Genomic DNA, 25,778 nt, shown 5'->3' with positions numbered 1-25,778 from the left:
ATTTTAAAATATATTTAATCATTTGAATCATATATTTCTCATTGTGTGGGAAGGACCGGCTGTGGTGAGTTAATCCAGTTCCACAGCACATTTGTGTTTAGCGTTACTTTACTGTGCTGTCTACCTGTCTTTATGTGTCTGTGATGTAGATGGCAGTAATCCAGCACCCAGTGGAGACTCTGCGCGGTGCACTGGTCTTCAGCCATCGTGACTTGGCTAAAAGCTACAGCAGGTACAGCCAGGAGGAGCGCAGGCTACTGGAGGAGGGTCTCCGCACAGGGGGAGAAACTGCTTGGTTCCAGCCCATCACTGTGCACTCTGATGCTGACTGGATCCCCTCAGCCCCAGGACTACCAGAGCTTCTACAGGAACCCATACCGCAACACCCCCATCCAGGGACATAGCACCATCTACATACAGACCATAGGTATGTATGTGAGTGTATGTGTGTGCGAGAGAAAGGTTGTGTGGGTCTGACCAGTGTGTGTGCTATCCTCCCAGGCTCTTTCGGAGAGGCCGAAGGCCAGTATGTGGAGTGGCTGAGAGAGTACTGCCAGGCCTTCTTTTATGGTCTGGTGGTGAAACTGTTGCCCTCGGTTACCGTGGCTGCCACAGGATGTGCTTTCAGGGTCAACAGCAGCACTCAAAACCTCCTGATCCACTCAGGTAAACAAGTAGGGGCGTTTCTTACGGCATCCATGTCTGGGTAACACTGTAAATTACAGTACCAATATTGAGAATGGAAATGACCTTATGTTTGTTATATTCTGTGTTGTTTCCAACCTCAGGGGACTTGCTGGGTTTCCTGAAGAAGAGGATGCCTAAAGATGCCTTCTGTGTGGTAGGGATCACAATGATCGACCTCTACCCCAGAGACTCCTGGAACTTTGTGTTCGGCCTGGCTTCTGTCACTGAAGGTAGGCTATGTTGCAGGTAGTAATCAATGCACAACCAGTTACCAACAGGAAGAGTCATGTATATGACAACTGTATTTAATTTACTACCTTGTAGCGAGTCCATTGTACCACTAGATGGTGTAATCACTTAAACAAGAGAATCATAGCTATACTAAACTCCTATTCCTCTCAAATATTATGTTGTGTTCATCTGATACTGTTCATCTACAACTGTTAGACACAGGTGATTGTGGACACTTAACAATCCGCAACTGTACAATGTTTCATCTGTCATCCTCTTCCCTCCAGGCATGGGAGTGTTCAGCTTTGCCCGGTATGATGATCACCTCTACAGCAGTAGCTGTGCGGGGCGTGTGAAGAGGAGGTGCAGGCCTAAGCCTGGGGACTACTCTGTGTTCAAGGACTCCTACGCCTCCCATCTCCAGCGTGCTGTCACTCCGCTCCTGCAAGGTGGGGTCCAGCTCACATGCTCTGTCATATCTGAATCACTGGTAGATAGAGGTAAACCGCGTGCCTGATTGGAGGCTTTGATGCTTGAGACAGACATCATTTAATAGGACATTTGAACATGAATCGTAGGAAAACTTAAGACCTTCCTTTAAAATAATGTGGATGGTACAGAACAGTGGGCTTCATGCAGTAACACTAAATAAGACAACGCCCTGTGCCTGTTTTTCAGACCGTGAGCCATGAGCTGGGCCACATATTGGGGATCAAGCACTGCAAGTGGATGGAGTGTGTGATGCAGGGCTCTAACCATCCGGAGGAGTCTGACCGACGGCCCCTCCACCTCTGCCCCATCTGTCTGCGCAAGCTGCAGGCTGCCATCGGCTTCAAGATGGCCGACAGGTATAAGGTAAGAACATGCTGTATCAATGCTATTGGGAGTTGTTATGGTATAATGTTGTTCATGTAGTATATTCATGCTTTCTACGTGCTAGGCCATGCTGCTGTGGATAGAAGAGGAGGAGGGAGTTCAGCACACATCCTTCAAGCTTGAATGAACACACTGTTAGTGCCTAATCATAAATCTGACTTTTTCTTGTTTATGAGTAAAATGACAGACATACCCAGCATGCACTGAGGTGAACACTGCATGCTTGTACTGTCAAATTGTAGGACTTTACAGGATCAATCTTTGGTGCTGTAAAAAATATGACCATAATGAAAGTCCGGTAAGGAATGTCTAGAAACATTACAAATTAATCAACTGTGAATGTAGAATCACTCTCAGACTCTTGTGTATTGTATTCTTGGGTTTATTGTGATAGAAAAATATAATTAACTTAGATAACAACAGCAATTTGATTAAAAACAATATATTTAATTAGTCATGATTTCCTGAGTGTAATGTTTAACTTGATGATTTTCATAAAATAATGGAATGTGAACTTATAATCTATTCCTGCTCCCTGGTAATTCACAGTGTTGGTTTGCCTAGCTACACTATCATCACCTTGTTCATATCACAGTATCAACTCCGCATGACTCGACTGACAAAACATTAGCACCCTCTCTGATTCTGGAGTCGTTTGTTACAATACGTTACGTTAAGATTTACAACAATGCCTGCTGATTGCATTCAACCTGAATTTCTGTGCCGACTGTTCTTGCAGTCCCTGTCTTATTGTGAGGAAGGGTTCGGTCTCAGCTTGATTATTGTAAATTTTTCAGTGCAAAGCTCTAGGATTGAAGCCCCTTCAAGTAGTGGCTTCAATCTCCAGGTAAATATTGCTAATGTAAACTCAGGCAGAGCTTGTAATTGGCTGGCCTTTACAATGAATCACTTCCTGGTTTTGGTTTAGGTCCACCTCCTCTCTTCCATGGTTGTCTGCAGGGTTGCTCAGCCCCTGATGCAGAGGCTGAGGGCCACTACAGCAATTACAAGACAGGCCTCTCCTGGCAGGTAAGACCAGACCTAGGAACACGGCCCCCAGGCCCATCCCCATCGCACAGGAGTAGAAGGCAGAACCGTAGTCCTGAGTCAGATCCACCAGAAGTCCTGAGGAAACGAGAAACATGCAACTCAACACGTGTTCATGTCTATGTTCTAACAACACTATTAATAATATGGTTTAATAGTTATAGCTCATAATTACTAGCACATAGATCTGTTCTGTTTAGAGCTTATTGTCAATAAATCTAAACGTGATTAGAATAGATTATTTGGGGTGTTTTGCTACTGAGAGAAAGTGGCCTGAGGGTGCCTTGTGTTGTCTGTCTTACCTCCTAGAGGGGGTCCAGCCAGTCCAGCAAAACTCTGAATGAAAACATAAACCCCAGCAGCTGATGCCATCCTCTCGATGCCCACCACTTCCTCCTCTGCCAGCATGGGGATGTGTGTAGACGCCACTGTGCCCATGAAGAACCCATACAGGCCACAGCACAATGCCAGGCCCCAGAACTCCCACACCAGGCCGAAGGCCCCCAGCACCAGTGTCAGGGAAATGACACATCCCAGCAGCACCTGGGGCTTCCTGTGGCCTACCTGCTTCCTGCTCATGACCCAGCCGACAGACAGGCGTCCCAGCATCTCGGCCACAGCCATGGTGGACAGCATGTACGTGGCATGCTCACGCTCCACGCCCCGGTTCACGCTCAGTTGGATGATGTAGAGCTGCGGGGCAAAGAAGCCCAGCGTGGCAAAGAGCCCAAAGAGAGAGTAGCAGATAAAACGACCCTCCCTCAGCACAGAGAAGTCCAGAAGTCTGACTTGCTGGGACGTCTGGTCCACTGACGTCATTTCTTCTTCCTCCTCCTTCTCATCCCCCTGTCCTTTTCTCTCTAGGCCCTCTTTCCCCATCTCCACTTGAAGCTTATAGCCCTCCACTTCCTTCTCTACTTTCACTTGATTCTTAAGGTTCTCCATCTCCTCTTCTCCCTGCAGGGGTATCCCCTCTTCCCCCTGCAGGGGTATCCCCTCTTCCCCAGACCCACCGTGGACTGTCCCTGGCAGGCACTTCCCCCCAGAGACCCCAGATCTCAGGGAGTCTCCACGTGTCAGCTCGTTTTCCTGATTGTTTTCTGACATATAGGAATGCTTTCTGGTCAAGGAGCCTGAGTCCTCCAGTCTGCTGTGTGAGTTCAGTTTTGAGTCGATCTGCATGCTCTGGTTCCCCTGCTTTGTTGGGGCCAGCACATGGGTCTCTGTCTCCCACACAGGCTGGTGTGTGATGATGATGGGCCGCAGCAAAGCCCCACAGACAATGATGGTGCCTTGCAGAGCTCCTATGACGACCATGGTGTAACGCCAGCCAATATTGTCCCTCAGAGCAGAGAATGCTGTGGAGGGGAGCAAACACGGATAGTCAGAATATAAGCTGATAAACCGATGAGAAAAACAAACCTTTGGGGTCAGTATAACTTACAAACACACACTCACCAGGGGCGAGAGCAAACATGGTGAAGGACTCTCCAGTGGACGCCACTGCTGTTACCAGGGAGCGTTTGCGTGTGAAGTACTGAGAGAGGATGGTCACTGTGGGCAGGAAGGTCAGGCAGTACCCAAGACCTGGTAGGAGAGGGTAACACTGTACAGTAAGGTGTGTGTCTGTGTGTGTCTGTGTGTGTTTGCCCAAAATACACACCTGCAATGATTCCCGTTGTGATGTACATTTGGTTGACAGAAGTTGTAAAGCCAGTAGTGATGGTTCCCACAGCAAGGAGGAATCCACCAATCATAACGACTGGCTGGAACCCAAACCGATTGGTTAAGATTGAGGACAGAGGTGCTGAAAGACAACATAGCAATAGCTAAGAGAACATTGTACCAATTATATTTCTCTTTCCTGCTTCCCCTTGCTCACATTTGAGAAGCTGCTCACCTAGTCATCCTCCAACTAATTTTTATCTGACCAGTAAATATTCTGTCTTCACTGTGGTTTCTATCTCACCTTCCTGTTCTGTTTCACTTCTGAATGTTCCATTTCACTTCTGAGAGGCCATTTGCCCCAGGGGCGGTTCTAAATGGGGACCTACTTGGGCCAGGGCCCCTGTAAAAATGTCCCTGCCCCCCCCCCCTGTGGCCCCCCTGAGCTGACTGAATTAAAAAAATCATTTTTTATTAATTTTTAAAATATTTTTTTCACATGTTTTTCTTCTTCTAGTAGTCATCATGAAATGAGGAAGGGACATTGCAGCCTTTTTTGCCCCAGTAAATACAAAAGTTATAGAAACATATCAAGGTATTGAGAGAGCTGAGGAGCTGGAAGAGGGAGAGCCAGAGCCGTTTGTATGATTTTAATGTAAACAAAATTTAAGTATTTAATGTTTAAATATCATTTGTTTCCACTTTTTAATGTGCCCCTCTGATTAAACACTGGCCCCCCATTGGCCCCCCCAGTAACATTTGTCTAGAAGCGCCACTGCTCTTCCCTGGATGGTGACCCCCCTCCCCCCCTCCCCAGGCCCCTACTTGGTGTCTATCTCACCTGCGAAAGACATGACAAACACGCAGATGGAGATGATCCAGGACACACGACTGTTGCTCTCCTCAAACTCCTCCATCAGGTCCTGGAGGAAGATACCGAAGCTCTTGATGACTCCGTAGGTGAAGACCTCCACCAGGAAGAAAGCCCCTGCCACCACCCAGCCCCAGCCACCATCAGGGGCCTTCTGGTACACCAGGGGCCTCATCAAATACCTGGCACCCAACACTACTGCTGTCCAGCGCCAGGCAAGGGGAGGGTAAGAGAGGGAAGGGGAGCAGAGGAAAGACATCTTACACTTGATTTGATTAATACAGGGATTGAGAGAAGGAGTTGAGTTGGAGGGTATTGAAGAAACATTTTTCAAGATGTTGGTGATTGAAAAAAGGTTTACACATGAACGCGCAATTTATGAGAACGCGCACGTTGCGTGTGTTAACGCTCATATCTGCGGTCCGCTCAGAAGCAACTTGATTCTTCAGTAAACTGAAAACGGTAAACTACGATTTATTACGACCTAATAAGGCGTTGCAGTTAATTATGTAACAAGCGGGATTTTGGCGATGTGAATTACTTTACACATACGATTGAGTAGGCTATGTTATGGTTGGAAAGGATGCTAGAATCGAAGATGTTGGTTTGAATCACAACCGCAGTGAATGCTAGGCTATTAACATGAACAACTCCATACTGAAAATCTCTATCAATATTTTCCGATGTAGGCTACTAATAGCCTACTTACTATAGTTGTACTCACCACATTTGTTTTCGCAACTCATAATCCAACTCTCTGATGCCCACTGAATGCGCAGCTGCAAGTGACAATAACCTAATTCTAAATGCCACAGTAACTGGCCCCTGTCTTTTATCCTCTTGTATTCTTTTGATGCGTGTGCTTGAACAGAGCAGACCCATCTGCAAACATGTTGTTCCGACTGGATTCAAAGTTGGACAACTTTAGTGGTGGAAAAATCTATCGCCAGTTAAAGTTAATCCCACCACGGGACGCCTCTGTCTACTAATGAATGCATGTTACAATTAAACCTAGTTAATCTGATCTATTTATGTTTTGTTAAAGAACATTTTGTCTAGAACATTCCTTTGAGTGTTCCAAATAAACATATTGGGCAATATAGTCAACATCCGATAGGTGAGATTTCACAATATCCAATACCTTTCAGGATTCATGTCCTAACACTTTAAACTGTAATGCCAGTTTAACCACCAATAAATCTAATGACAAAATGTTGATTATGAATTTAGCAGGCAAAGATAAAGAGAGAGAGAGAGAAAGAGAGAGAGATGACGGCTGAAAGTTACAGTTGCATGCTAGTCTGCCTTCTTCAGTGTGGTTCTCAGGCAGAGCTCTGTCTGTGGCCATGGGTCAACTTGACTATATAAATATGGCCATTTCTAAATATTTTACAGTTTAATACTGGAATACTGGTTGGGAGATTGATACTATTTCCAATTTTTTGCCTCTCAGTAATTTGTTTCCGTTAGTTGTGCTCCAAAGCATGATGTTAATAGGAGAATAGTCCCCCCCACCTACCGTATGTGCTTAGATTGAGGGGAATTATATCCTTGCTTCTTCTTATGTGGTGGACTATAATACTGTGTGCTGCTGCGTAGTCATGTGAAACCAGTGGCTCAACAGAGCTGCTTCTGCAAAGACCCCCCCCCCCCCCTTCGCTCTTTCTCATTCTCTCTCATTCTCTCTCATTCTCTCTCTCTCTCTCTCTCTCTCTCTCTCTCTCTCTCTCTCTCTCTTAACACACACACACACAACTTAACACACATAACACACATATGAGGAAGGTAGTTGGTCAGATCAAGTTGCTGCAGTCACCACAGTCCTAAATCAGTCTACTGGTATCTAACCTCTACTACAGTGGACGGTAGTCTGTACTGTATGCTTCCTCACTCTCTGTTTGTGACTGTTTACAGTGTGTGTACATGCATTATGTACGTCTGGAACCGCAGTGCCCAGTCAACCACTATGCGGTCATCATACATTATAAACCACCGTCTACTCCTGGATAGTCATGTAATGCCAGCAGCCGATCGGCTGTGTGTCTCGCAACAGGCCTGGATTCAGCATGCTGCTGCTGTCTGGGACCATACTCTCTCTGCTACTGCTGCTCACAGGGAGCCAACATGGAGGCCGAGCAGGACCCAGGGAGAGGAAGCCCAACTTTATCATTATTCTGGCAGATGACATAGGCTGGGGGGACCTGGGGGCTAACATGGAGGGTGTGAGGAAGACCCAAACCCCGAATCTGGACCTGATGGCAGAGCAGGGGATGAGGTAGAGAGGTCAGCTTAATAGCATGCTAACCTGCTAGCAAACTAAATAACCTAAACTGACATTTTACCAATCAACTAACCCTTCCTCAGCTCACTAACTGATGTTGTGTGCACTGTAACCTAGAGTTATTTGAACTGTGGTCAGGAGGGACGAAGATATCTGGCAAATACCATTAAAACCTCTCACACAAGCAGTAATTTCCTGTTTTCAATCCTAACTGTATTCCAGACTGACAGACTTTCACTCTCCAGCCTCCACCTGCTCCCCATCCCGGGCCTCCCTGCTCACCGGCCGGCTGGGCCTGCGGAATGGGGTGACACACAACTTTGCTGTGGGGTCTGTGTCGGGCCTTCCCCTTTCTGAGGCCACGCTGGCACAGTTGCTCCAGCAGGCAGGCTACCACACTGCCATGGTGGGGAAGTGGCACCTGGGGCACCGAGGACCTTACCATCCCACCAACAGAGGTCCAGGATTTTTCCCTACTCATCTATTCATTTTGGTTTCTGTACTTCCAGTGCCAGTCTGGAATGTTCTCTTGTAAGAGCTCAGCGAGGCTCAGTTAATTAAAACAGTGGGGTTTCCAAATATGTTTTTTGGTGAGTATTGCAATTAGGAACTGGTTCAAACTGGAGTAAACCAGAGTTCTAAGAACTTTCAGAGAAGGAAAACAGTACAGCTGGTGGTAGAGGTACAAACAAAATGAATTACTGGTTGTGTGTGTCTTCTTGCAGGCTTTGATTATTACTTAGGTATACCCTACAGTAATGACATGGGCTGTACAGACCAGCCTGGATATGACCTGCCCCCCTGCCCTCCCTGTGACCCTGGGCCCCAAGTACACAGGTGTGTGTTCACCCCCCCCCCCCCCCACACACACAAACACACAGTACACATTAAGGATGTTATACATGTTTATTACACCCACACCAACAGGAACAGGAGACACCACTTTATTGTCTCAGACAATAAAGTAAAGATCGTCGTTTATTCAACAAATGTTGTGATGATTAACTTGACAAAGAAGCTGATGAATGAGTGAAGACTGGGCGGTGATGTGGAGGTGGAGGGACAAGCACAACAGCAGCATGACCGAACTAGAGCACAGGGAAATATTTAACAAGACAGCAGCACAATGATAGGCTAACGATGAAGGTGTGTTACTATGCTATTGGATAGATGTAAGCAGCTGATCTGAATGGCTGATATCTCAATTTACGGCCCCAGACATTGACAACAAGGACATTACGAGTGAGAATGCTTGAGGGGAGTGAATACCAGGATAGTATGGGACATATACAGGCCTAAGCATGCATAAGTAAGGTCTTCCTGACTGAACTTTTACTAAAGCTTCATATATGCACACGCTCGTACACAAGCGAGGGTTTTTCATCCATCGTGTGGTCTCTCCCTCGCCCAGACAGAAGAGGGCAGGTGCTGGAGGTTGTTCCTCCCAGGTGGCCCTGCCTCTGTATGAGAACAGCAGCATCATAGAGCAGCCCCTGGACCTGTGGAGGCTGACACAGAGATACACCCAGGCAGCTCTCAGGGTCATACACACCGCAAGGTAACACACACCTGACCACACCACACCACACTGAGACAACAAAACACAGAACACACACAACACTGTGCTACAGTACACTACACAGCGCTATACAACAGTTTAGTACACTACGCAACACTGTACTACACATCGCAAGACCACATACACTACTCAACACAGAGCTTGGGGCAGATGCCCTTACACAGCACAGCCCAACTCAATAGTCAGTTGTGTTGTGGTTTTCCACAGACTCATGTAGGCCACAGATGTGTACATAGGGAACTACCCTGAACCTCAACACAAACATATTTTTGTTGTAGCATGTGCACGTTCTTTTTCAGAACATTACCTACCGAAGTCAACTTGAGCCAACATTATCATTCCAGAAGATAGTGCTCTATTTAAAGAACAGATATGGCACTTTCTGTGGAACAATCGTGTTTGTGTCCGAATCAAAAACGTAATGATGACGTCATATCTTCCAAGGCAACAAGGACATCCTTATCTGTTGTATGTGGCTCTTGCTCACATGCACGTCCCCCTGGCCCCCTCCCCCTCGGCCCCCCATGGGATAGAGGGGGGGGCTTACGCTGCCAGCCTAAGGGACATGGACAGCCTGGTGGGAGCGATAAAGAACGCGTCCGACTGGACAGACCAAAACAACACACTCATCTGGTTCACAGGTGAGCAAACAGAGTGAGCACACAAAACTAGCAGTCTACACCAGAGGTATTTGACCTGAGTGCCTGTGTGTGCCTGTGCAGGTGATAATGGCCCCTGGGAACAGAAGTGCCAGTATGCAGGAAGTGCAGGGCCTTTCCAGGGGAAATGGCAGACCAGCAGAGGTGAGGACTTCCTGGAGCGGCAGCCCTGGTTGTGGGGGGCGACGACTATATTCTGTATCTCGTGACCCACCCCCTTCTCTACCCCTCAGGCGGGGGCTCTGCCAAGCGGACCACTTGGGAGGGGGGTCACAGGGTACCCACCGTGGCCTACTGGCCTGGCAGCATAGCAGCGAACAGCACCAGCTCTGCCCTGCTCAGGTAAACATTCTGTGATGCCCAGGTACTCCCACACACACAAACATGTACCTTAACCCACCTCAGCAATTTACTATATTTGATGTATGGGCAAAATGTGGCCTGAGAGTGATAAACTCAAAACAGTTATTCTAATATTGAGAGTCATATTACAGTTACTGACCAACTAACCCCCACCCCCTCCCTCAGTGGTCTGGATGTGTTCCCCACCCTCCTGTCCCTGGCGGGGGTGGAGCCTCCGTCTGATAGACACTACGATGGCGTGGACGCCTCAGAAGTCCTGCTGCATGGCGCCCAGACTGGACATGAGGTAATGACACAACCATTCACCGAATCTGAAATAACGTTTTACAGTTAAACACTATAGAACTTATACATTACACATTAGAACTCATACATTCACGTAGACACTAGAAGTTTTTCATTTGGTGTTGGCTGGAGTGTAGCTGTCTCTGTTGTGTTCGCTCCCTGCCTGCAGTTCCTCTTTCACCCCAACAGCGGTGCTGCAGGGACGTTCGGGGACCTGCAGGCCGTCAGAGTGGACAACTACAAAGCCTTCTATCTCACAGGTGGGAGTTAACTGTTACACCGAGCAGCGGATCAGCAGTAGTTTACAGCTAGTTGGAATGAACAGAGGTGGTGTTGATCGACCCCCTCAACCTCGACCACCCTTCTCCCCCCAGGTGCTGCGGAGGCATGTGGTGGGAGCACGGGGAAGGCAGAGCTCCACGACCCCCCTCTAATCTTCGACCTGTTCCGGGACAAAGGGGAGGAGTCACCCTTAGACGAGAGCACAGAGGAGTATCAGCATACGCTGGAGCGGGTCAGGAAGGGGCGGGATGACTTGCTGTGGGACATTGCCACTGACCAATCCGTATCCAAGGCTGATTATACAACGAGCCAGTCAGCGGCTCCCTGTTGTGACCCCAGACACACTGCCTGTCGCTGTCATACAACTGGCTGAGGAGAGAGGGGGGGAGATGAGGAAAATAAATAATACATCAAATAAGGGAGAGAGGGAACAGAGGACAGGACAGAAAATAGGGGTGCAGAGATGTTGCTCTTCTTGCTGATTGACATCCACTGATATCCACCCATGCTGTAATTCTTTGGGAAAAAAATGACCTTATCTTAACAGTGTGTTTAAGACTGACAGCGAACATCCACAGAGATACCTGATGACAATCTTTTGTTGTTAGCATACAGTGGATTGTCTATCATGTTTTTGTGAAGGTGTGTTGCGAGCTCAACATGTGAATGAGCCATGCCACTGCGGTCCAGGGAAACAGGAGAACTGGAAAGCAACAGCTCCCTCTGGTGGCTAAGCAGCAGTACTGACCGATCACGTGGACAGGATATAGCTTCCCCCACAGATATTCAACTACATGGAATGAGAGGAGTTTGTTTCACATTTGTTTTTATTGCATGGGTCTGGCTCAAATTATCAGAAATTACAACAACTAGCTGAAGAGTTTGTCTAGTGTCACCATTATTTGGCAAATCTCTTAAATGAACAAATAGGCAAACTGTTTTACATACTATATATAAATGTATATATACACATTTTACACACACAGTAAAACTCATTCCACCATATATTCTCTTAACTTACTATAGGTCTATGCATCAAAGTATAATACTTGACTAATTCCAAAAACATGTAGTACAGAGTAATCGTTTTTACAAGTACAAAGTTCTAGTCCTCCATTACCATGTTAACAAATCCACACATGATGTTAGGATGATATCATTGAAATAAGAGGATGTGTTGGACTTGACTGTAAAGTGAATAGTCTCGTAGTTGACGTTGCAGCTCATGATTTCGCTGAACCGCTCTCCTTCAGCCCTCACTTCTCTACTCTTTGTTTCTTCTCAGATTGTTTTTCCCCTTTTCTTCTGACTCCTTTTCTCCACCTTTCCTCTTTAGTTCAGTCCATCAACCGACAAGTCTGAGAGGTAGCACTTGGTGCGGACGCGTTTGGTGCGTCACACTGATAACAATTAGCATTGACCCAGGGGATCTCTGGCTCTTTGCCTCTCTGGCTCCCACTATCTCTGGGTGGGACACAGCTAATGCCAGTTGATAAGTTCCCTTCTCTTTCACATGCCCCCCCTCTACTTGTCTGTCCCCCAAACACTCCCCTCTGAAGTGTGTCCCGTCAATAAAGGACGTCACATGGTCCGACAGGAAGCACCTACATGTTGCACTATAGCCAAACATTATACATAATGTTAGATACAATACATTTAGACGTTTCAGCTGCTGAAAAGCACTTTACATACACTAGAAATGTTCCCCTGCTCCTTTGCCCAGGCAATGGGTTTCTGGAGCTGGATTGTTGAACCCGGGCCTGCCTGTCAGTCTATCAGCCAGCCTGCTGTGGAGGATGGAAAACAGATTACAGCTGCTGTGATGAGTCAGCAGATCCCTGCCACCCGGCTACAATCAGCCATGTTAGGCGAGCTGCATTCAGGGAAACATGCTGGCTGGTGGACTGCTGCCATGGAAACAGCGGGCTAGGGGATAATATACTGATATGAGAGATGATTGACAGAGACAGGCTTTACACTGCTGTCAAGAGATGATATCTGGATCTGGGAGCAGGTAGGCAGGTGGGTCTTGGAGCAAGTGAGTAGGTCTGGGAGTGGGTAAGTAGGTGTGTCTGGGAGCAGGTCTGGGAGAGGCCTCCATTGGTTCTCACACATCTCTTCGAATACGCTTCTATTGGTCGTCTGGCTTTCTCTTGCATCTGACTGGCTCACTGGGGTCCTAGGGGTGGGACCTGGGATGTTTGAACACTTCTCTCCTGCCTGGAGACGGTCTGATTGGTTTCAGGGGATGGGGAGGCGGGGTCAGTTGCTCTGGTTGCTGACTGGTGGAAACTCGTTCTCGTCGTCCAGACAGACAGGTGCTTCAGCAAACTCATGCTCTGGGATGACATCACCCTTCTGGGCCCCCCCATCCTCCGAGTAGCCTTGGGGGGGAGGGAGGAGAGGAAGAGAAAGAGAAAGAAAGGGTAAATCGAGTAAAAAACAACTCTTAGTTTCATAATAGAAGACAACCTGTGTGTGTGTGGGTGTATACCAGAGATGTTTACCTGTGAGAGCAGATGAGGAGGGTGGGGTTGAGGAGAGGGCGACAGTGGCAGCATACGATTGGTTGGCTGGCTGGGGCAGTCCTTCCTCTGACTCCGCCTCTTCTTCAGGCTCAACTAACTCCTCACCGGTCTCAAACAGTCTGAGGGAAGACAGCGAGTGTTAGTAAATACACTCACACACACACACTCATACACACACAGCTGTGCCACACACCTGTGTTTCTGGACCAGCACACACTCCCCTCCGTCCTGAGGGTCCACGTTGTAGATGTACAGGTGTCCATCGGAGGAGGCCACCAGCAGCCGAGGCAGCTTCTGGACCCTGGACACACACACACACACCCAACAGAGGAACCCCTTTCAGTGGAGGTTCACGACACGCGACGTGTCAAATCTCTCGTGTGTTTCCTCTTACGTGGCGAGGGCACAGACGTTCTTCAGACCGAACATGTTGAGCCTGACGGTGGCGAAGGCCCGGTCCTGATGCATCATGTCTGACACCTGGGTGGGCAGGTAGGTGCTGGCAGCAGAGAACATCTTCCCCACATATGCAGACCATGTGGGAGACTCCTCTTCCCGGCTGGACCGCAGCAGGCAGGGGGGAAGCACAGGTGAGCAGAGAGAGAGAGAGGGGGTCACAAACAGTGTCCATACACACAGCCACTCAGAGCACTTTACTTCCCACCGCACGCACACACACGTATGGCATGAGAGTACCTAGGGCTGTGTACTTCCAGTTTGAAGATGTGAACGGTCTCTGTGTTGCTGGAGGCACAGAGGAACTGGGCGTCAGCGCTGAAGGACAAGGAGCTGATGCTCACATACCTGAGACACACGTACACAGCACAAACACACAAAGGTCAGACGGAAAGCGGTTACAAGGTCAGTGGGCCACGTTGGGGATTTGACTTGTGTGTTTGTGTGTGTGTGTGTGTGCTGACCTCTTCATGCCTCTGCGGAACTCAAACAGTCTCTGTCCCTCTGGGATGGTGAACACTCGGATGACGGTTCCCTGGAGAGGAGGATGAAGAAGAGGAGAGGGTTAGAATCCACAAAAGAGGGCGCATTCTGGTACGAGAAAGAGAGGAGGGGAGGTGAAAAGGCGGAGAGACAGGAGAGCAGCAGACCCTCTCAGATGCACTGGCCAGTTTGGTTCCTGAGGCGTTGAAGGTGAGGGCTGCCAACGGGCTGTCGTGGGCGGGGATCATCGTCATCGTGCTCTGAGGGAAACGCATGGCGCACACATGACATCATCAGCCTGCGACCACCTCAACAGCTGCATCACATCTTATCATGGTCAAATCTACAATTTACGCTACACATCCATGTGGAGCTACATTTAGGGAAAAATGTTAGGGATTGGACAACACTTCCATTTCAATTCAAGAATCGCTAATACAGTAGGCAGAGTGATTTACACCAGCCTTACCAGATTGTTGGCATCGTACACAATGATCTCTCCTACGGTGGCACTGCCAGGGTATGCCAGGTAGGAGTTACCATGGTTGACTGACAGGGCGCACAGACCTGGGAGGAGAGGTAGGGGGGTTAGAGAAGGAGAGAGTGTCTGTGTGTATATGTGTGTGTGTATGTGTGTGTATGTGTGTATATGTGTGAGTGTCAGTACCTGTTGGGTTGGAAGGGGTGTTGAGCAGCGTTTTGAGCAGCTTCATGTCTTTGATGTTGTGGATGTAAACAGACTCCTCCAGACACACCACTAACCTCTGTGACACACAAACAAAGCCATTAGTACCTAGTATCATTGTATTGGTACTGTATTGGCATCAGTGCATACAACATATACTTGCTTGTATACAGTTTATCCCCCCAAAAAGTACATGTCACATGGTGAAAACTCAATTTACAAAAGACAGTAAATAATAGGCTTGATCATTATAAGAATATAGAATAAATTCAACTTATTTTCTGTTTCTGTGTACCTGCCCGCCTGACTTCCTGTTTGCCTGCCTGTCTGTGTGCCTTACTGCCTGTCTGTCTGCCTGCCTGTCTGTACCTGCCTGCCTTACTACCTGCCTGTCTGTACCTGCCTGTCTGCCTTACTGCCTGTCTGTCTGCCTGCCTGTCTGTACCTGCCTGCCTTACTACCTGCCTGTCTGTACCTGCCTGCCTTACTGCCTGTCTGTCTGCCTGCCTGTCTGTACCTGCCTGCCTTACTGCCTGCCAGGTGGCCTGTACCTGTCTGTTGAGTCGGACTGAGAGGATGTTGTTGGAGTAGCTGTAGTTGCAGATCTCCGTCCCCTTCTTGAAGTGGTAGACGTTCATCCTGCGAGGCATGGAGAGACTGACCACCACCACCAGACTGCTGGAGAACAGACGCTCCACGATGTACACGTCTGGACACTCCGCTGGGACAGAATCACAACACATCCATCACCACTTCATCAAGGAATCAGGCTTGGGGAACACAGCATCACACATACATGCCGACACTGATACAGTCATAATAAGCATGCAGTTGTCTACCCGTGTCACCAAATTCAAAATAATGATGAAATACTTACAGGGAGAATGACTGTGTTTGTCTTACACTTACTTTAGGTCATCAGTGTTATCACTGTGGTGTTAGCTAACCATTGTTTGTCTATGTGGGAGGTGGCAGGGTAAACATGAGAGGGCTTCTGGGACAGCTTGTTCCCAGCTACCTGCTTTATAGTACTAGTACTGTGTAACCTGGGTGAACATGACCACCGCTTAGCCCTGTCATATCAGCAGGACCTGGAACAATGTCACACACGTTCTGACAGATGCAGACACACACGCATACATGCACAAATACACATTCACACAGGCATTCATGCACAAATACACACTCACACACACACACGCAGCCGTGACAGGTTTGTTGAGTCTTGGCGGAGTATGGTTTTTTGATTTGACATGCAGCCAATGTTCTTCAGAGAAGGAAGATGGGACAGGTCATGTCTGCTCACCTCCCTCATGGATGCAGTCCATCTTCTCCACAGAAGTAACAGAGAAGAGGCTGTAGCCAGCTTTGGTGCCCACAGACAAGGACCTGAGACAGACAGACGAGGAACAAAACAGAGGCAGACAGATGCAATTGTTTTGTAAACAAAGTTGTCGAAACAATGATCACTGATCTTTATTGAGCCCATATAACTCTTTATAAATGACTGTTTACCCAATTCACGTGTCTTCCATTTGACGGAATGATCTCCACATTCAAACACAAGCAACCATGCGTGCACCACTACCACATCGCGGACCAGGAAGATGGTGTCCATGTGACCTACCACTGCCTTTAGCCCTCGCTATAAATATCCCCCTTGGAGAAATTAAGGATCGAGTGAGCTGAATGGTCAATGCAGAAGCGGGTTGGCTGAGGTCAGGTGACTTCCTCGCAGCCTACAGCTGCAGAGACAACCTGCAGCACTATCTATGGGCAGAACTGTCTCTGGGCTGAGGTCAAGCACAGCACAGCTGGCAGGACAGGCAGCAGGTGTGACCAGATAGCACCTGTACCTTATCTGATGTGATATTAGTCTTGGGTTAGCTTATCATGGCCATAGATGACTGAAATAGGGCAGAGTGCTCAGCTGTCTGTGAAGACACCTGTTTGGGGTCTGGCCCATGCCAAACAGGTGGGAGTGCCCAGCAGACACCTGTAGAAAATGATCTGTAGCTGGATGCATTCTGGCTGATTTATCAGGACATCATCGGTTTACTTAATGCATGAGCTTCTAGGCTACTATTTAAAATGTACAGTAGCCTAACAAGTGTTTGGTATTAAAAATGAAGTCTTTCCCTGTTCGTTTAGCATATTAACACATGTTCCCTTAAGGCTCAGTCTACCACACACAATGGATTAACATTTAAGGAAGTATATGTCTGTGTCGTCACACCACAGACTTGCACGGGCTTGTCCACTGGCTGATTAACGAGCTCTGCAGTTGGGTAAAGAGCTGAAGACTGTCTCTATTGCATGTAATCTTGGGTGAATAGGGTCACCGACAGTACACCAACTACTGTGGCCTACTTTCTAAGTAAGCAGTCATAGGCTGTGGGTAAACTTTTAATGATACGTTTACAAATTAATTTGACCAGTCCAGAAATATGGGTACGGTCAGGTGCCCTGCAGTTAATTATACAATATAGCCTAGGATACCACCAGTTTATGGAATTATTTTGCGGCCTTAAAATTATGCAACAGTCCAGCAGTTCAACAAAGAGAAGCCAATCGAACGGTCTGGGTTGACGGGGTGCTTACGTGGTGTCCTGGTTAAACGAGGCGCAGATCAAGCCTTGAGGCCGTTCCGGACCGTCTGATGTCTCTCTTGTCTCCATCTCGTCCACCAGTTTTCTTAACTTCGCGCTGCCCTAGTTGAGAGACTTGGGTCCGAATCGATTATCTCAGAACACCCGCTCCTCTCCCCAGAAGCGAAAGCGCCACGCGCACTGACTTCAGAGAGGGGAAAGCTAAAGATATATCAACTGTCATTAATAAGAGAAACAGCCACGCAGCGTGGAAGTCTAATGGGGCTCACAGTATCACCGGTATCCTTTCACTTTCGTAGGACGACGTTGTTATTATAGTGTTATTAACTTCACCACACACAACAGTAGGCTACATAACAAAAACAGCTGAGGGTTTTATGCGTCACTTCAACTCAGTTTTCTATTGGTTCGCAGTAGTGGTAACGGTTTACCTCTTCACTTGTCAGATGGGTTAAATAGTTAAAATGCTTGATATGATTGGCCAGTTTAGCAGTCACTAAAAAAAGGCCTACCCACTTGAAGATAACCGTTCATCGATTGGTCTATTGCACCTTCATTCTTTACACGAGGAATTGTTTTGATAATTCCTATTGGATGAACTCAGAGGTGAAGGCAAGTGGCTTAATGGCTTGCAAACTCCTGATCATCAACACATCATGTGTTTAGATGGAATTCAGCATAAATATTATTGTAGAATTGGTCAGGCATTTCATATTACGCATTTCCACCATGTTTGGTATATTTTTTGTCAAATCGAAGCCCTATTACTTGTCGGTCTACCAACATTGTGTGTAAAAACAATAACTCAATGCAATGGGATTGTGCATGCAGACGACAAACAGTGTAATACTTCAATTATACTTTAATTTATATAAACACGCTGCTCATGTATGTTTCTGACTGGACATTTAGAAAGAATTCGCTGCCAGTGTCTGTTTATTGATTTCTATCTCTTGACGTCATGATTTCCGTAGTTCTTCTTTAAGGTTGCCAGGGGTTACTGCTCACATGTCAGAACGAGGCGAATTGACGTCAATGACAGCTCGCGATTGGTCCTTAGCCGTATCCGGTGGGGCAGCGGTCCAGGGTTTGGGAAAAATCGAAGCTTGTATTTGATACGCTTGGAGAAATACCATCTACACCAGGACAGTACCATTGGGCCCGGTTAGAAGTTTCAGATTTTTTGTAAGTTCCTATGTGTTTCCGTGCTTGAATTGGATGATCCAACGATCGCGGAATATGTAGCCTCCGCCTCGCATTTGTTTATGATAGAGCTCAAGATGGCGTCATTGGTCGGGGCTTTGCAGGCCAAATGCTAACTAGCTAGCTAGCAAATGGTACCCATATATACCATTACAACTAGTAATCAAAAGCTCGTTACTTGCAATGTTGTACAGTTATTGAAATATATTGCAGAATACGGTGTGTTAGTACTTCTGTCGTGTTAACTTGCTTATTTGATCGCTAGCTAGGCTGCATCCTTCCAATCAGATTAACGAAACGTCAACCACCGATACTACATTTTCCCCCTGTCAAAACACCCTGTATCACCTCAGCATTAACTGTTTTTAGTAGTCTACTGTATGTCTTTCTGGAGAGGCCTACCCCTTTCGTGTCTACTTGGTGCAGTGCATCTGTTAGTGCCTGGATAAGCAAGGTCATTTTGTGTGTTTTATGAAATACGATGATTGACAGCAGTCATAGCTCTACTGTCAGGTGATGTGAGCCCGAGAGCACTGAGACCGGGTGAATGCTTCTCAGACGGACAAGGTTGATCTGTGTGTACTTGTAGAATATACTGTAGGATGTCCGACTCCGAGATATGTAGGATTTTATACCAGTTGACTTTGATTATTTGTAATGTGTTATTGGAGATTATCATGTAATCTGAATCCTATTATATGAAGTCCCCATGCAGTAAAGGGCAAATGCTGTATGTAGCCTATTTGATTTGTTTTGAAACACAGGCCTAGCTTCACGAGATTAGTCAGAAAATAACCCTCTTCTCGTTTTCTTTTGTGTGGTTTTCACCAATGATCAGCACATGATCTCTTTTTTGAAACAGCCAAACAACTGTTCATAACAGAAACTTAAGTGTTTTTCTTGAACACATTCCGTAACATGCCCCCCCCCCCCCCCCCCCCCCCCCCCCCCCCCAGCTCTGAGGTTTCAGGTCGTGGAGCAGGTCGTGATGGCGTCAGGCAACACGAGCAGTGAGGAGGAGAGGAGCCTGAGGGAGTGTGAGCTCTATGTGCAGAAACACAACATCCAGCAGCTTCTCAAAGACTGCATTGTCCAGCTGTGCACCTCCAGGCCAGACAGACCCATGGCCTTCCTGAGAGAGTACTTTGAGAGGCTGGAGAAGGTATGCCATGTATTTATGTGTTCTAGCCTGCATGGGTGTTTTTCTGTATCTTTACTCTGTCGGTGTGTCTCTGCATGCAGGTATTTGTCACATCACAACAGAATCTGTCTGCATCTTTGAACTATCATGGGATCGATTTAATGCACAAGAGTCACGTGTTCAAGTGTTCATCCTCAACACAACTGAAAGGGTTCCATTGTAAAGTATCCCCCGTGGCAGCCTGTTGACCTCTGACCTCCACCCCCAGGAGGAAGCGAAGCAGATCCAGAGCCAGCAGAAGGCCAGCAGCTCGCGCTCTGACTCGCGCGACGAGGAAGTGTCCCCTCCCATGAACCCCGTGGTGAAGGGGCGCCGGCGGAGAGGAGCCTTCAGCGCAGAGGTCTACACGGAGGAGGACGCCGCGTCATACGTCCGCAAGGTTAGGGTCACCGCACACACTCAGGCAAAGCAGCTCCACATGCAGCAAGACTCCTCCTCCTATGTCAAGAAGATGAGGTACCTATCGTGGATACACACATAGTGGTCCACAGCAGTGAGGCCTTTGTTATCATGTTAAATGTTCCAACTCTGGTTGGTTTGGCTTTCAAGGTCATTCCCAAAGACTACAAAACAATGGCCGCCCTGGCCAAAGCGATCGAAAAGAACGTGCTCTTCTCACACCTGGATGACAACGAGAGGAGGTACGCAAGTTCTCATTGTTAAAGGAATTGTTGACTTTTAAGTAAAGGTGTCGGTTTAAACAAGAAAGTTTGGTCAACTCATGGAACCGATCAAATAACCGCAAAACTGTGTTCACAGCGACATCTTTGATGCCATGTTTCCAGTGACCTACATCGCCGGGGAGACGGTTATTCTGCAGGGTGGGGTTCTTGTTCATGTTCATCTTCTCATGTTCATCTTCATGTGGTTGTGTTCTTTGGTAGAGGTTTACTTGACTGATTCTTGCAGAGATAAGAGCACCACTAAAGACATCTGTATGTCCTCTCTCTCAGGCGATGAAGGTGATAACTTCTACGTTATCGACCAAGGGGAAATGGACGTGAGTATCTGTTGCAGTTGCAAGTATTTTTAGAAACCAGTGTCAAAATCGTGAAACCCAAATACAAAAGAACAAACTTTCAGTCTTTTGAAAAAGTAGACCCATCTCACAAGGGATTTTCTTTTTTTCTTTTTTTACGTCTGCAATATGACAGGCTTGCTTTATCTTCTCTGTGTGTGGGACAAGTGATCTAATGTTAGAATTGCTTGCGTTCCAAACAGTCTGTTCTGGGCCTTTCTCCTCCTGTCCTTGTTCTCTTCTCAAAGTTCCACCCTAGCAGCTGAAACCCAGTGTATAGATTATACATCAGTTCATGTCCATCCTGAGTGCTGATGCCCCCAGGGCTGTTTCACCGAGTGCCCCCCCTACCCCCTCACAGGTGTATGTGAATAATGAGTGGGTGACCAGCATTGGGGAGGGGGGCAGCTTCGGAGAGCTGGCCCTGATCTATGGGACGCCCAGGGCAGCTACGGTCCGAGCCAAGACCAATGTCAAGCTGTGGGGCATCGACAGAGACAGCTACAGGAGAATACTCATGGTGAGCAGGAGAACAGATGGCGACATGTTGGGGAGGTCTTCAAAACACAGATAAAGTGTGGCACTGGGAAGCTTGTTGAGAATCAACTGGAATCTAGACTTGGATTGATAGTCTCAGTGCAACTGTTTGACAGTTGCACTGAGACTATCAACAATCTGGAAACAATGGTCTCATCCTCTCTGTCCTGTGTTTTGGTCTGCAGGGCAGCACCTTGAGGAAGAGGAAGATGTATGAAGAGTTCCTCAGGAAGGTCTCCATTCTAGGTGAGTCTCCTCCTCCCTTCTTCCACTCTTCCTCCTCCTCTTCCTCTCCTGGTGCATGTCTGGGAAATTATTGAACGAAAATGTTCAAAATATTCCATACAGCTCAAGTCTAAGCAGCAAATCTTAGTAGGAAGCCTTACAGTGTATGCATGGTGGTGATGTCATGTCCTCTTGCGGCCCCGCCCCTCAGAGTCTCTGGACAAATGGGAGCGCCTGACAGTGGCCGACGCCCTGGAGCCTGTGCAGTTTGAGGACGGGCAGAAGATCGTGGTGCAGGGAGAGCCAGGGGATGAGTTCTTCATCATCCTGGAGGTATTGACACATATACACACACATGTACACACATACACACATAAATATCTCACACAGGTGTATATGCGAACGCATATATACACACACACACACAAACAGTTCACACAGATATGCAAACACATGTTTTTGCACACACACCTAGGTAAGGTGGGCACAAGCACAGCTCAAAGGAAGTGCACTTGCTCACTGTGTTCCATGTTCCTCAGGGTTCTGCGGCCGTGTTGCAGCGCCGGTCAGAGAACGAGGAGTTTGTGGAGGTGGGGAGGCTAGGACCCTCCGACTACTTTGGTAAGACCCTCCTTAGTATCCCTGTATGGAGGTTCCACCTCTCAGACCACCACACACTCTCACACTCGTGTTGTATCGTGTCACTCACCATGTTCATGCTGCTGTGTGTGTGTCCTCCAGGCGAGATCGCGCTGCTGATGAACCGCCCCCGCGCGGCCACAGTGGTGGCCCGCGGCCCTCTGAAGTGTGTGAAGCTGGACCGGCCGCGGTTCGAGCGCGTCCTGGGCCCCTGCTCCGACATCCTCAAACGCAACATCCAGCAGTACAACAGCTTCGTCTCGCTCTCCGTCTGAGGAAGCTTCCTGTTCTGTCCTCCCTCCGCCTCCTCTCCTCACCTCCTCCCCTCACCTCCTCTCCTCCTCATCCACCTCCCTTACTCCTCCTTCCCTGGTCCCTCCCCTAAACCCTCCCCCTTCCTTCCCTAAATCCCCTTTTTAGACCCAAGGTCCACCAATGCAATTAGCTTTTTCTTTTCGGTCACTTACTCTGTTAGCTTCTTTTTTTGTTGACTACTGTTATTATTCTTTGTTTGTCGTTTGTCATTTTTACATGCATATAACCTGCTGCTCCCAGTGGCCCTAGCTCAGCCCCTTCAAGCCCCACGGGTCTTTCCCAGAGCACCCATTATAAAGAGCCTCTCTCTGCACTCACAGGTCTATCTATCTCTCTTTGGCACCTCTAGTTTGAACTCTGGACTGGCTTGTTAGGGGTTCATGCCCCACCAGTCCCAGTGATGATATTGGACAATCAGTCTTTACTGAATCCCCCCCCCCACCTTGTACTTTAATTAGTTGGCTAGAGGTGAAACAAAAGCGTAAGAGTATAATTCATCTTAACAATGTCCCTGTGTAGAGTATGTTGGGTAGATACGGTGGATATCTAATGTAGACCAGAATCTTGCCAAGTCTTAGCTGGCCACACAGGATCCTATGGCTTTGTTTGGCCATATTTGGTTCTTGGCACTGATAATCGATTGCTTTCTTTTCTGGCCACTGACAATGTTGTCACATTGTCCTTCCATTATTGAAAACGTTTGGCTTGTCAATTTGGTTCTTTGTTATTTTCCCCTAGTTTGAGTGAGTTTGTACAACCTGAGCTTTGATTCGTTGTACAACTATCAAGCTAGTGCCAAATGTTGACTGCTGTTACACTGCTTAGACACAAAGCTGTGGACACTGACTTGGTTCACCCTGAAACATGTACCCAGAGATGAACCAGGAAGTAATGGTTTGACATTCGCTTCTGATTGGATTAGTGACCAGAGACAAAAATCGTCTCGGCTACGATAAGTAAAAAAAACATGGAGTATTAAGTGTAACCTCAGTATTCAACATTTTTCAGTATATACTAAACAACACCATCACTTTTACTGCTATGCTTTAAATCAAATTATTATGATATTATAACAATTATTAGAGTTATTGTTAATATCCTTATTGTCTCTGAAAGAACTCAGTTTTGGGCTATTGTTTGGATTGATGGTAAACTTCAAGTATATTGAAATGTTTTGGTAAATGCTTATTTTTCCATAAATTCTATTTTAGGTGTCCAGTGCCACAACATAAAAAAATGCTTCTTCTTGTCAACTGACAAAACAGTATGTCGTTGTATCGTGTAAAACATGGGTTCAACTTTTAAAAGTAGGTGAAAGGTTAATTGAAGTAAAACTTTCAGTTTCAAAGGTTAAGTCTCCAATATGTGTAGATTGTTTGACGGATTCAGGACTTTTGAGTATCTCTGTATTGAAGAGGGATACACAATACCCTACAAGGGACCTGGCTGGGGGGAGCTTGCTGCCCTACAGGGACCTGGCTGGGGGGAGCTTGCTGCCCTACAGGGTCCTGGCTGGGGGGAGCTTGCTGCCCTACAGGGACCTGGCTGGGGGGAGCTTGCTGCCCTACAAGGGACCTGGCTGGGGGGAGCTTGCTGCCCTACAGGGACCTGGCTGGGGGGAGCTTGCTGCCCTACAGGGTCCTGGCTGGGGGGAGCTTGCTGCCCTACAGGGACCTGGCTGGGGGGAGCTTGCTGCCCTACAGGGACCTGGCTGGGGGGAGCTTGCTGCCCTACAGGGACCTGGCTGGGGGGAGCTTGCTGCCCTACAGGGTCCTGGCTGGGGGGAGCTTGCTGCCCTACAGGGTCCTGGCTGGGGGGAGCTTGCTTCCCTAGTCCAGATGGACGGTAGCCCGGCCTGTTGGTTTGAACCAGCCACTGCTGAAGCAGAGAGAGAGAGGGGGGAATGTCAGAGTGCTGATGGTTGCATCAGTAGTAGTCTGCTGTCGTACCCCCTTGACCCCTCTCTCTCTGTGCAGACTGGGCGTGTGCCACACCAAAATGTTGGTGAGGTGGCGTGCTCTTCTGCCCTCTGGTCAGAGCAGTCACTCGAAAACCTCTTTTATTTACTCCTTGCTTAACTGCTTGACTTTGATTACCTCTATCTAATATTTAACTCTGACTTTCCCCCCGGCTCCTCCAGACACAGTCTTCACTAGGTTATCTGTCAGCTCTAGGTGCCATGTTACACTGTCATCCCCCCCCCCCCCTCCCACCCTAACAAATATGACCTATAAAGGAATGCTCGCCCTCTCTGCGGTTTACTGCCTATGTTTTCAGTCTTCTGTTTTCGGCGACCGTTTTCTGATCTTGTGTATGAACCAGTTGGTGTGTGTGAGTGGATGGGTCGTGTGCTTGTACCGGCTGATGCATGTTGACATGAGAGGAGGCCGACTGCAGTGAAGGCTGCCAAGCTTGAGGATGCTCAGTCATTTCATAGGATGCTGCAACCGTTAAATTTTCATAAACTAGCGAGCCAGATTGAGCAACTTCCGAGAGATCATCAAGCGTTGCCACTGGGTAGGGATTAGGATTTCGTTAGGATTTTTGATTTGGCCTTCCAGTTTTACCCCCCCCCCCCCTCCAGATTAACAAGTTCAACTTGTAACTCACAAGTATTAGTATGAAGTCAGATGCTCTCTGTACCAGAAGAGAGGGTAACCCCATGTCTGCCCGTCTGAATGCAGTGGTCCCGGTTTGCCTTAGCTTACCCTCCTGGGGGTGCACTATAGGCCCCCCCCCCCCTCTCCCCAGCAGTGTGTGTGCTCATGGCTCCGCCCCCCCCCCTCTCCCCAGCAGTGTGTGTGCTCATGGCTCCGCCCCCCCCCCCCCCCCTCTCCCCAGCAGTGTGTGTGCTCATGGCTCCGCCCCCCCCCCCCTCTCCCCAGCAGTGTGTGTGCTCATGGCTCTGAGAGCCCTGGGCCCCCAATGAGGACCATTCTTTTTCTATTCCACCCTGATGACTGTGTTCCGTTTGACCTCCTGTACGTGCAAAGATGTTAAAGATGTTTATCCTTTTGGTATAGATTGTTCCAGATGGCAGTTTAAGCAATAAA

At 47.8% G+C, this 25,778-nt stretch overlaps 5 protein-coding genes across 7 annotated transcripts; 3 read left to right on the top strand and 2 right to left on the bottom strand.

The window, feature by feature from the left end:
* Positions 1-30: 30 nt before the first annotated feature.
* On the top strand, positions 31-2,805 carry LOC124475947 (archaemetzincin-2). Its single transcript, XM_047032849.1, is given in 9 exon segments — positions 31-340; positions 342-427; positions 502-666; positions 789-917; positions 1,206-1,326; positions 1,328-1,367; positions 1,597-1,773; positions 1,859-1,928; positions 2,723-2,805. Coding segments are annotated over 8 exon segments (972 nt in total). The 5' UTR covers positions 31-149; the 3' UTR covers positions 1,922-1,928; positions 2,723-2,805.
* LOC124475938 (monocarboxylate transporter 7-like) lies at positions 1,919-7,017 on the bottom strand. 2 transcript variants are annotated; one of them, XM_047032835.1, is made up of 6 exons: positions 6,897-7,017; positions 5,348-5,575; positions 4,505-4,648; positions 4,300-4,428; positions 3,144-4,199; positions 1,919-2,919 (listed from the first exon to the last, which is right to left on the bottom strand). In XM_047032835.1, exons 2-6 carry the CDS (start codon positions 5,550-5,552, stop codon positions 2,663-2,665), a joined length of 1,791 nt encoding a protein of 596 aa, XP_046888791.1. In that variant the 5' UTR covers positions 5,553-5,575; positions 6,897-7,017; the 3' UTR covers positions 1,919-2,662. The 2 variants fall into 2 exon arrangements, with proteins under 2 accessions (XP_046888791.1, XP_046888790.1); XM_047032834.1 differs by having other exon boundaries at positions 5,348-5,578; positions 6,102-6,983.
* Positions 5,638-11,329, top strand: arsg (arylsulfatase G). 2 transcript variants are annotated; one of them, XM_047032837.1, is made up of 11 exons: positions 5,638-5,839; positions 7,431-7,652; positions 7,881-8,116; positions 8,384-8,495; positions 9,070-9,216; positions 9,682-9,878; positions 9,960-10,040; positions 10,130-10,238; positions 10,425-10,545; positions 10,714-10,804; positions 10,919-11,329. In XM_047032837.1, the coding sequence occupies exons 2-11, from the start codon at positions 7,444-7,446 to the stop codon at positions 11,197-11,199; spliced, it is 1,584 nt and encodes a 527-aa protein (XP_046888793.1). In that variant the 5' UTR covers positions 5,638-5,839; positions 7,431-7,443; the 3' UTR covers positions 11,200-11,329. The 2 variants fall into 2 exon arrangements, with proteins under 2 accessions (XP_046888793.1, XP_046888795.1); XM_047032839.1 differs by having other exon boundaries at positions 5,640-5,839; positions 7,493-7,652.
* Positions 11,330-12,157: 828 nt separating this feature from the next.
* On the bottom strand, positions 12,158-17,991 carry LOC124475944 (WD repeat domain phosphoinositide-interacting protein 1-like). The gene is made up of 12 exons (XM_047032845.1): positions 17,580-17,991; positions 16,285-16,367; positions 15,530-15,699; positions 14,961-15,057; positions 14,763-14,860; positions 14,461-14,553; positions 14,275-14,345; positions 14,051-14,158; positions 13,749-13,913; positions 13,548-13,655; positions 13,334-13,473; positions 12,158-13,210 (listed from the first exon to the last, which is right to left on the bottom strand). Exons 1-12 carry the CDS (start codon positions 17,654-17,656, stop codon positions 13,089-13,091), a joined length of 1,332 nt encoding a protein of 443 aa, XP_046888801.1. The 5' UTR covers positions 17,657-17,991; the 3' UTR covers positions 12,158-13,088.
* A 622-nt stretch (positions 17,992-18,613) lies between these two features.
* prkar1ab (protein kinase, cAMP-dependent, regulatory, type I, alpha (tissue specific extinguisher 1) b) lies at positions 18,614-25,308 on the top strand. Its single transcript, XM_047032848.1, has 11 exons — positions 18,614-18,772; positions 19,747-19,952; positions 20,200-20,370; positions 20,541-20,632; positions 20,751-20,812; positions 20,945-20,991; positions 21,371-21,529; positions 21,732-21,792; positions 21,983-22,104; positions 22,311-22,392; positions 22,513-25,308. The coding sequence occupies exons 2-11, from the start codon at positions 19,779-19,781 to the stop codon at positions 22,683-22,685; spliced, it is 1,143 nt and encodes a 380-aa protein (XP_046888804.1). The 5' UTR covers positions 18,614-18,772; positions 19,747-19,778; the 3' UTR covers positions 22,686-25,308.
* The last annotated feature ends 470 nt before the right edge of the window (positions 25,309-25,778 follow it).

The sequence above is a fragment of the Hypomesus transpacificus genome, chromosome 13 (assembly GCF_021917145.1).
Source record: "Hypomesus transpacificus isolate Combined female chromosome 13, fHypTra1, whole genome shotgun sequence".
NCBI lineage: Eukaryota > Metazoa > Chordata > Actinopteri > Osmeriformes > Osmeridae > Hypomesus > Hypomesus transpacificus.
The sequence above is the reverse complement of the archived record's forward strand: the minus strand, read 5'-3'. Positions and strand labels throughout refer to the sequence as shown.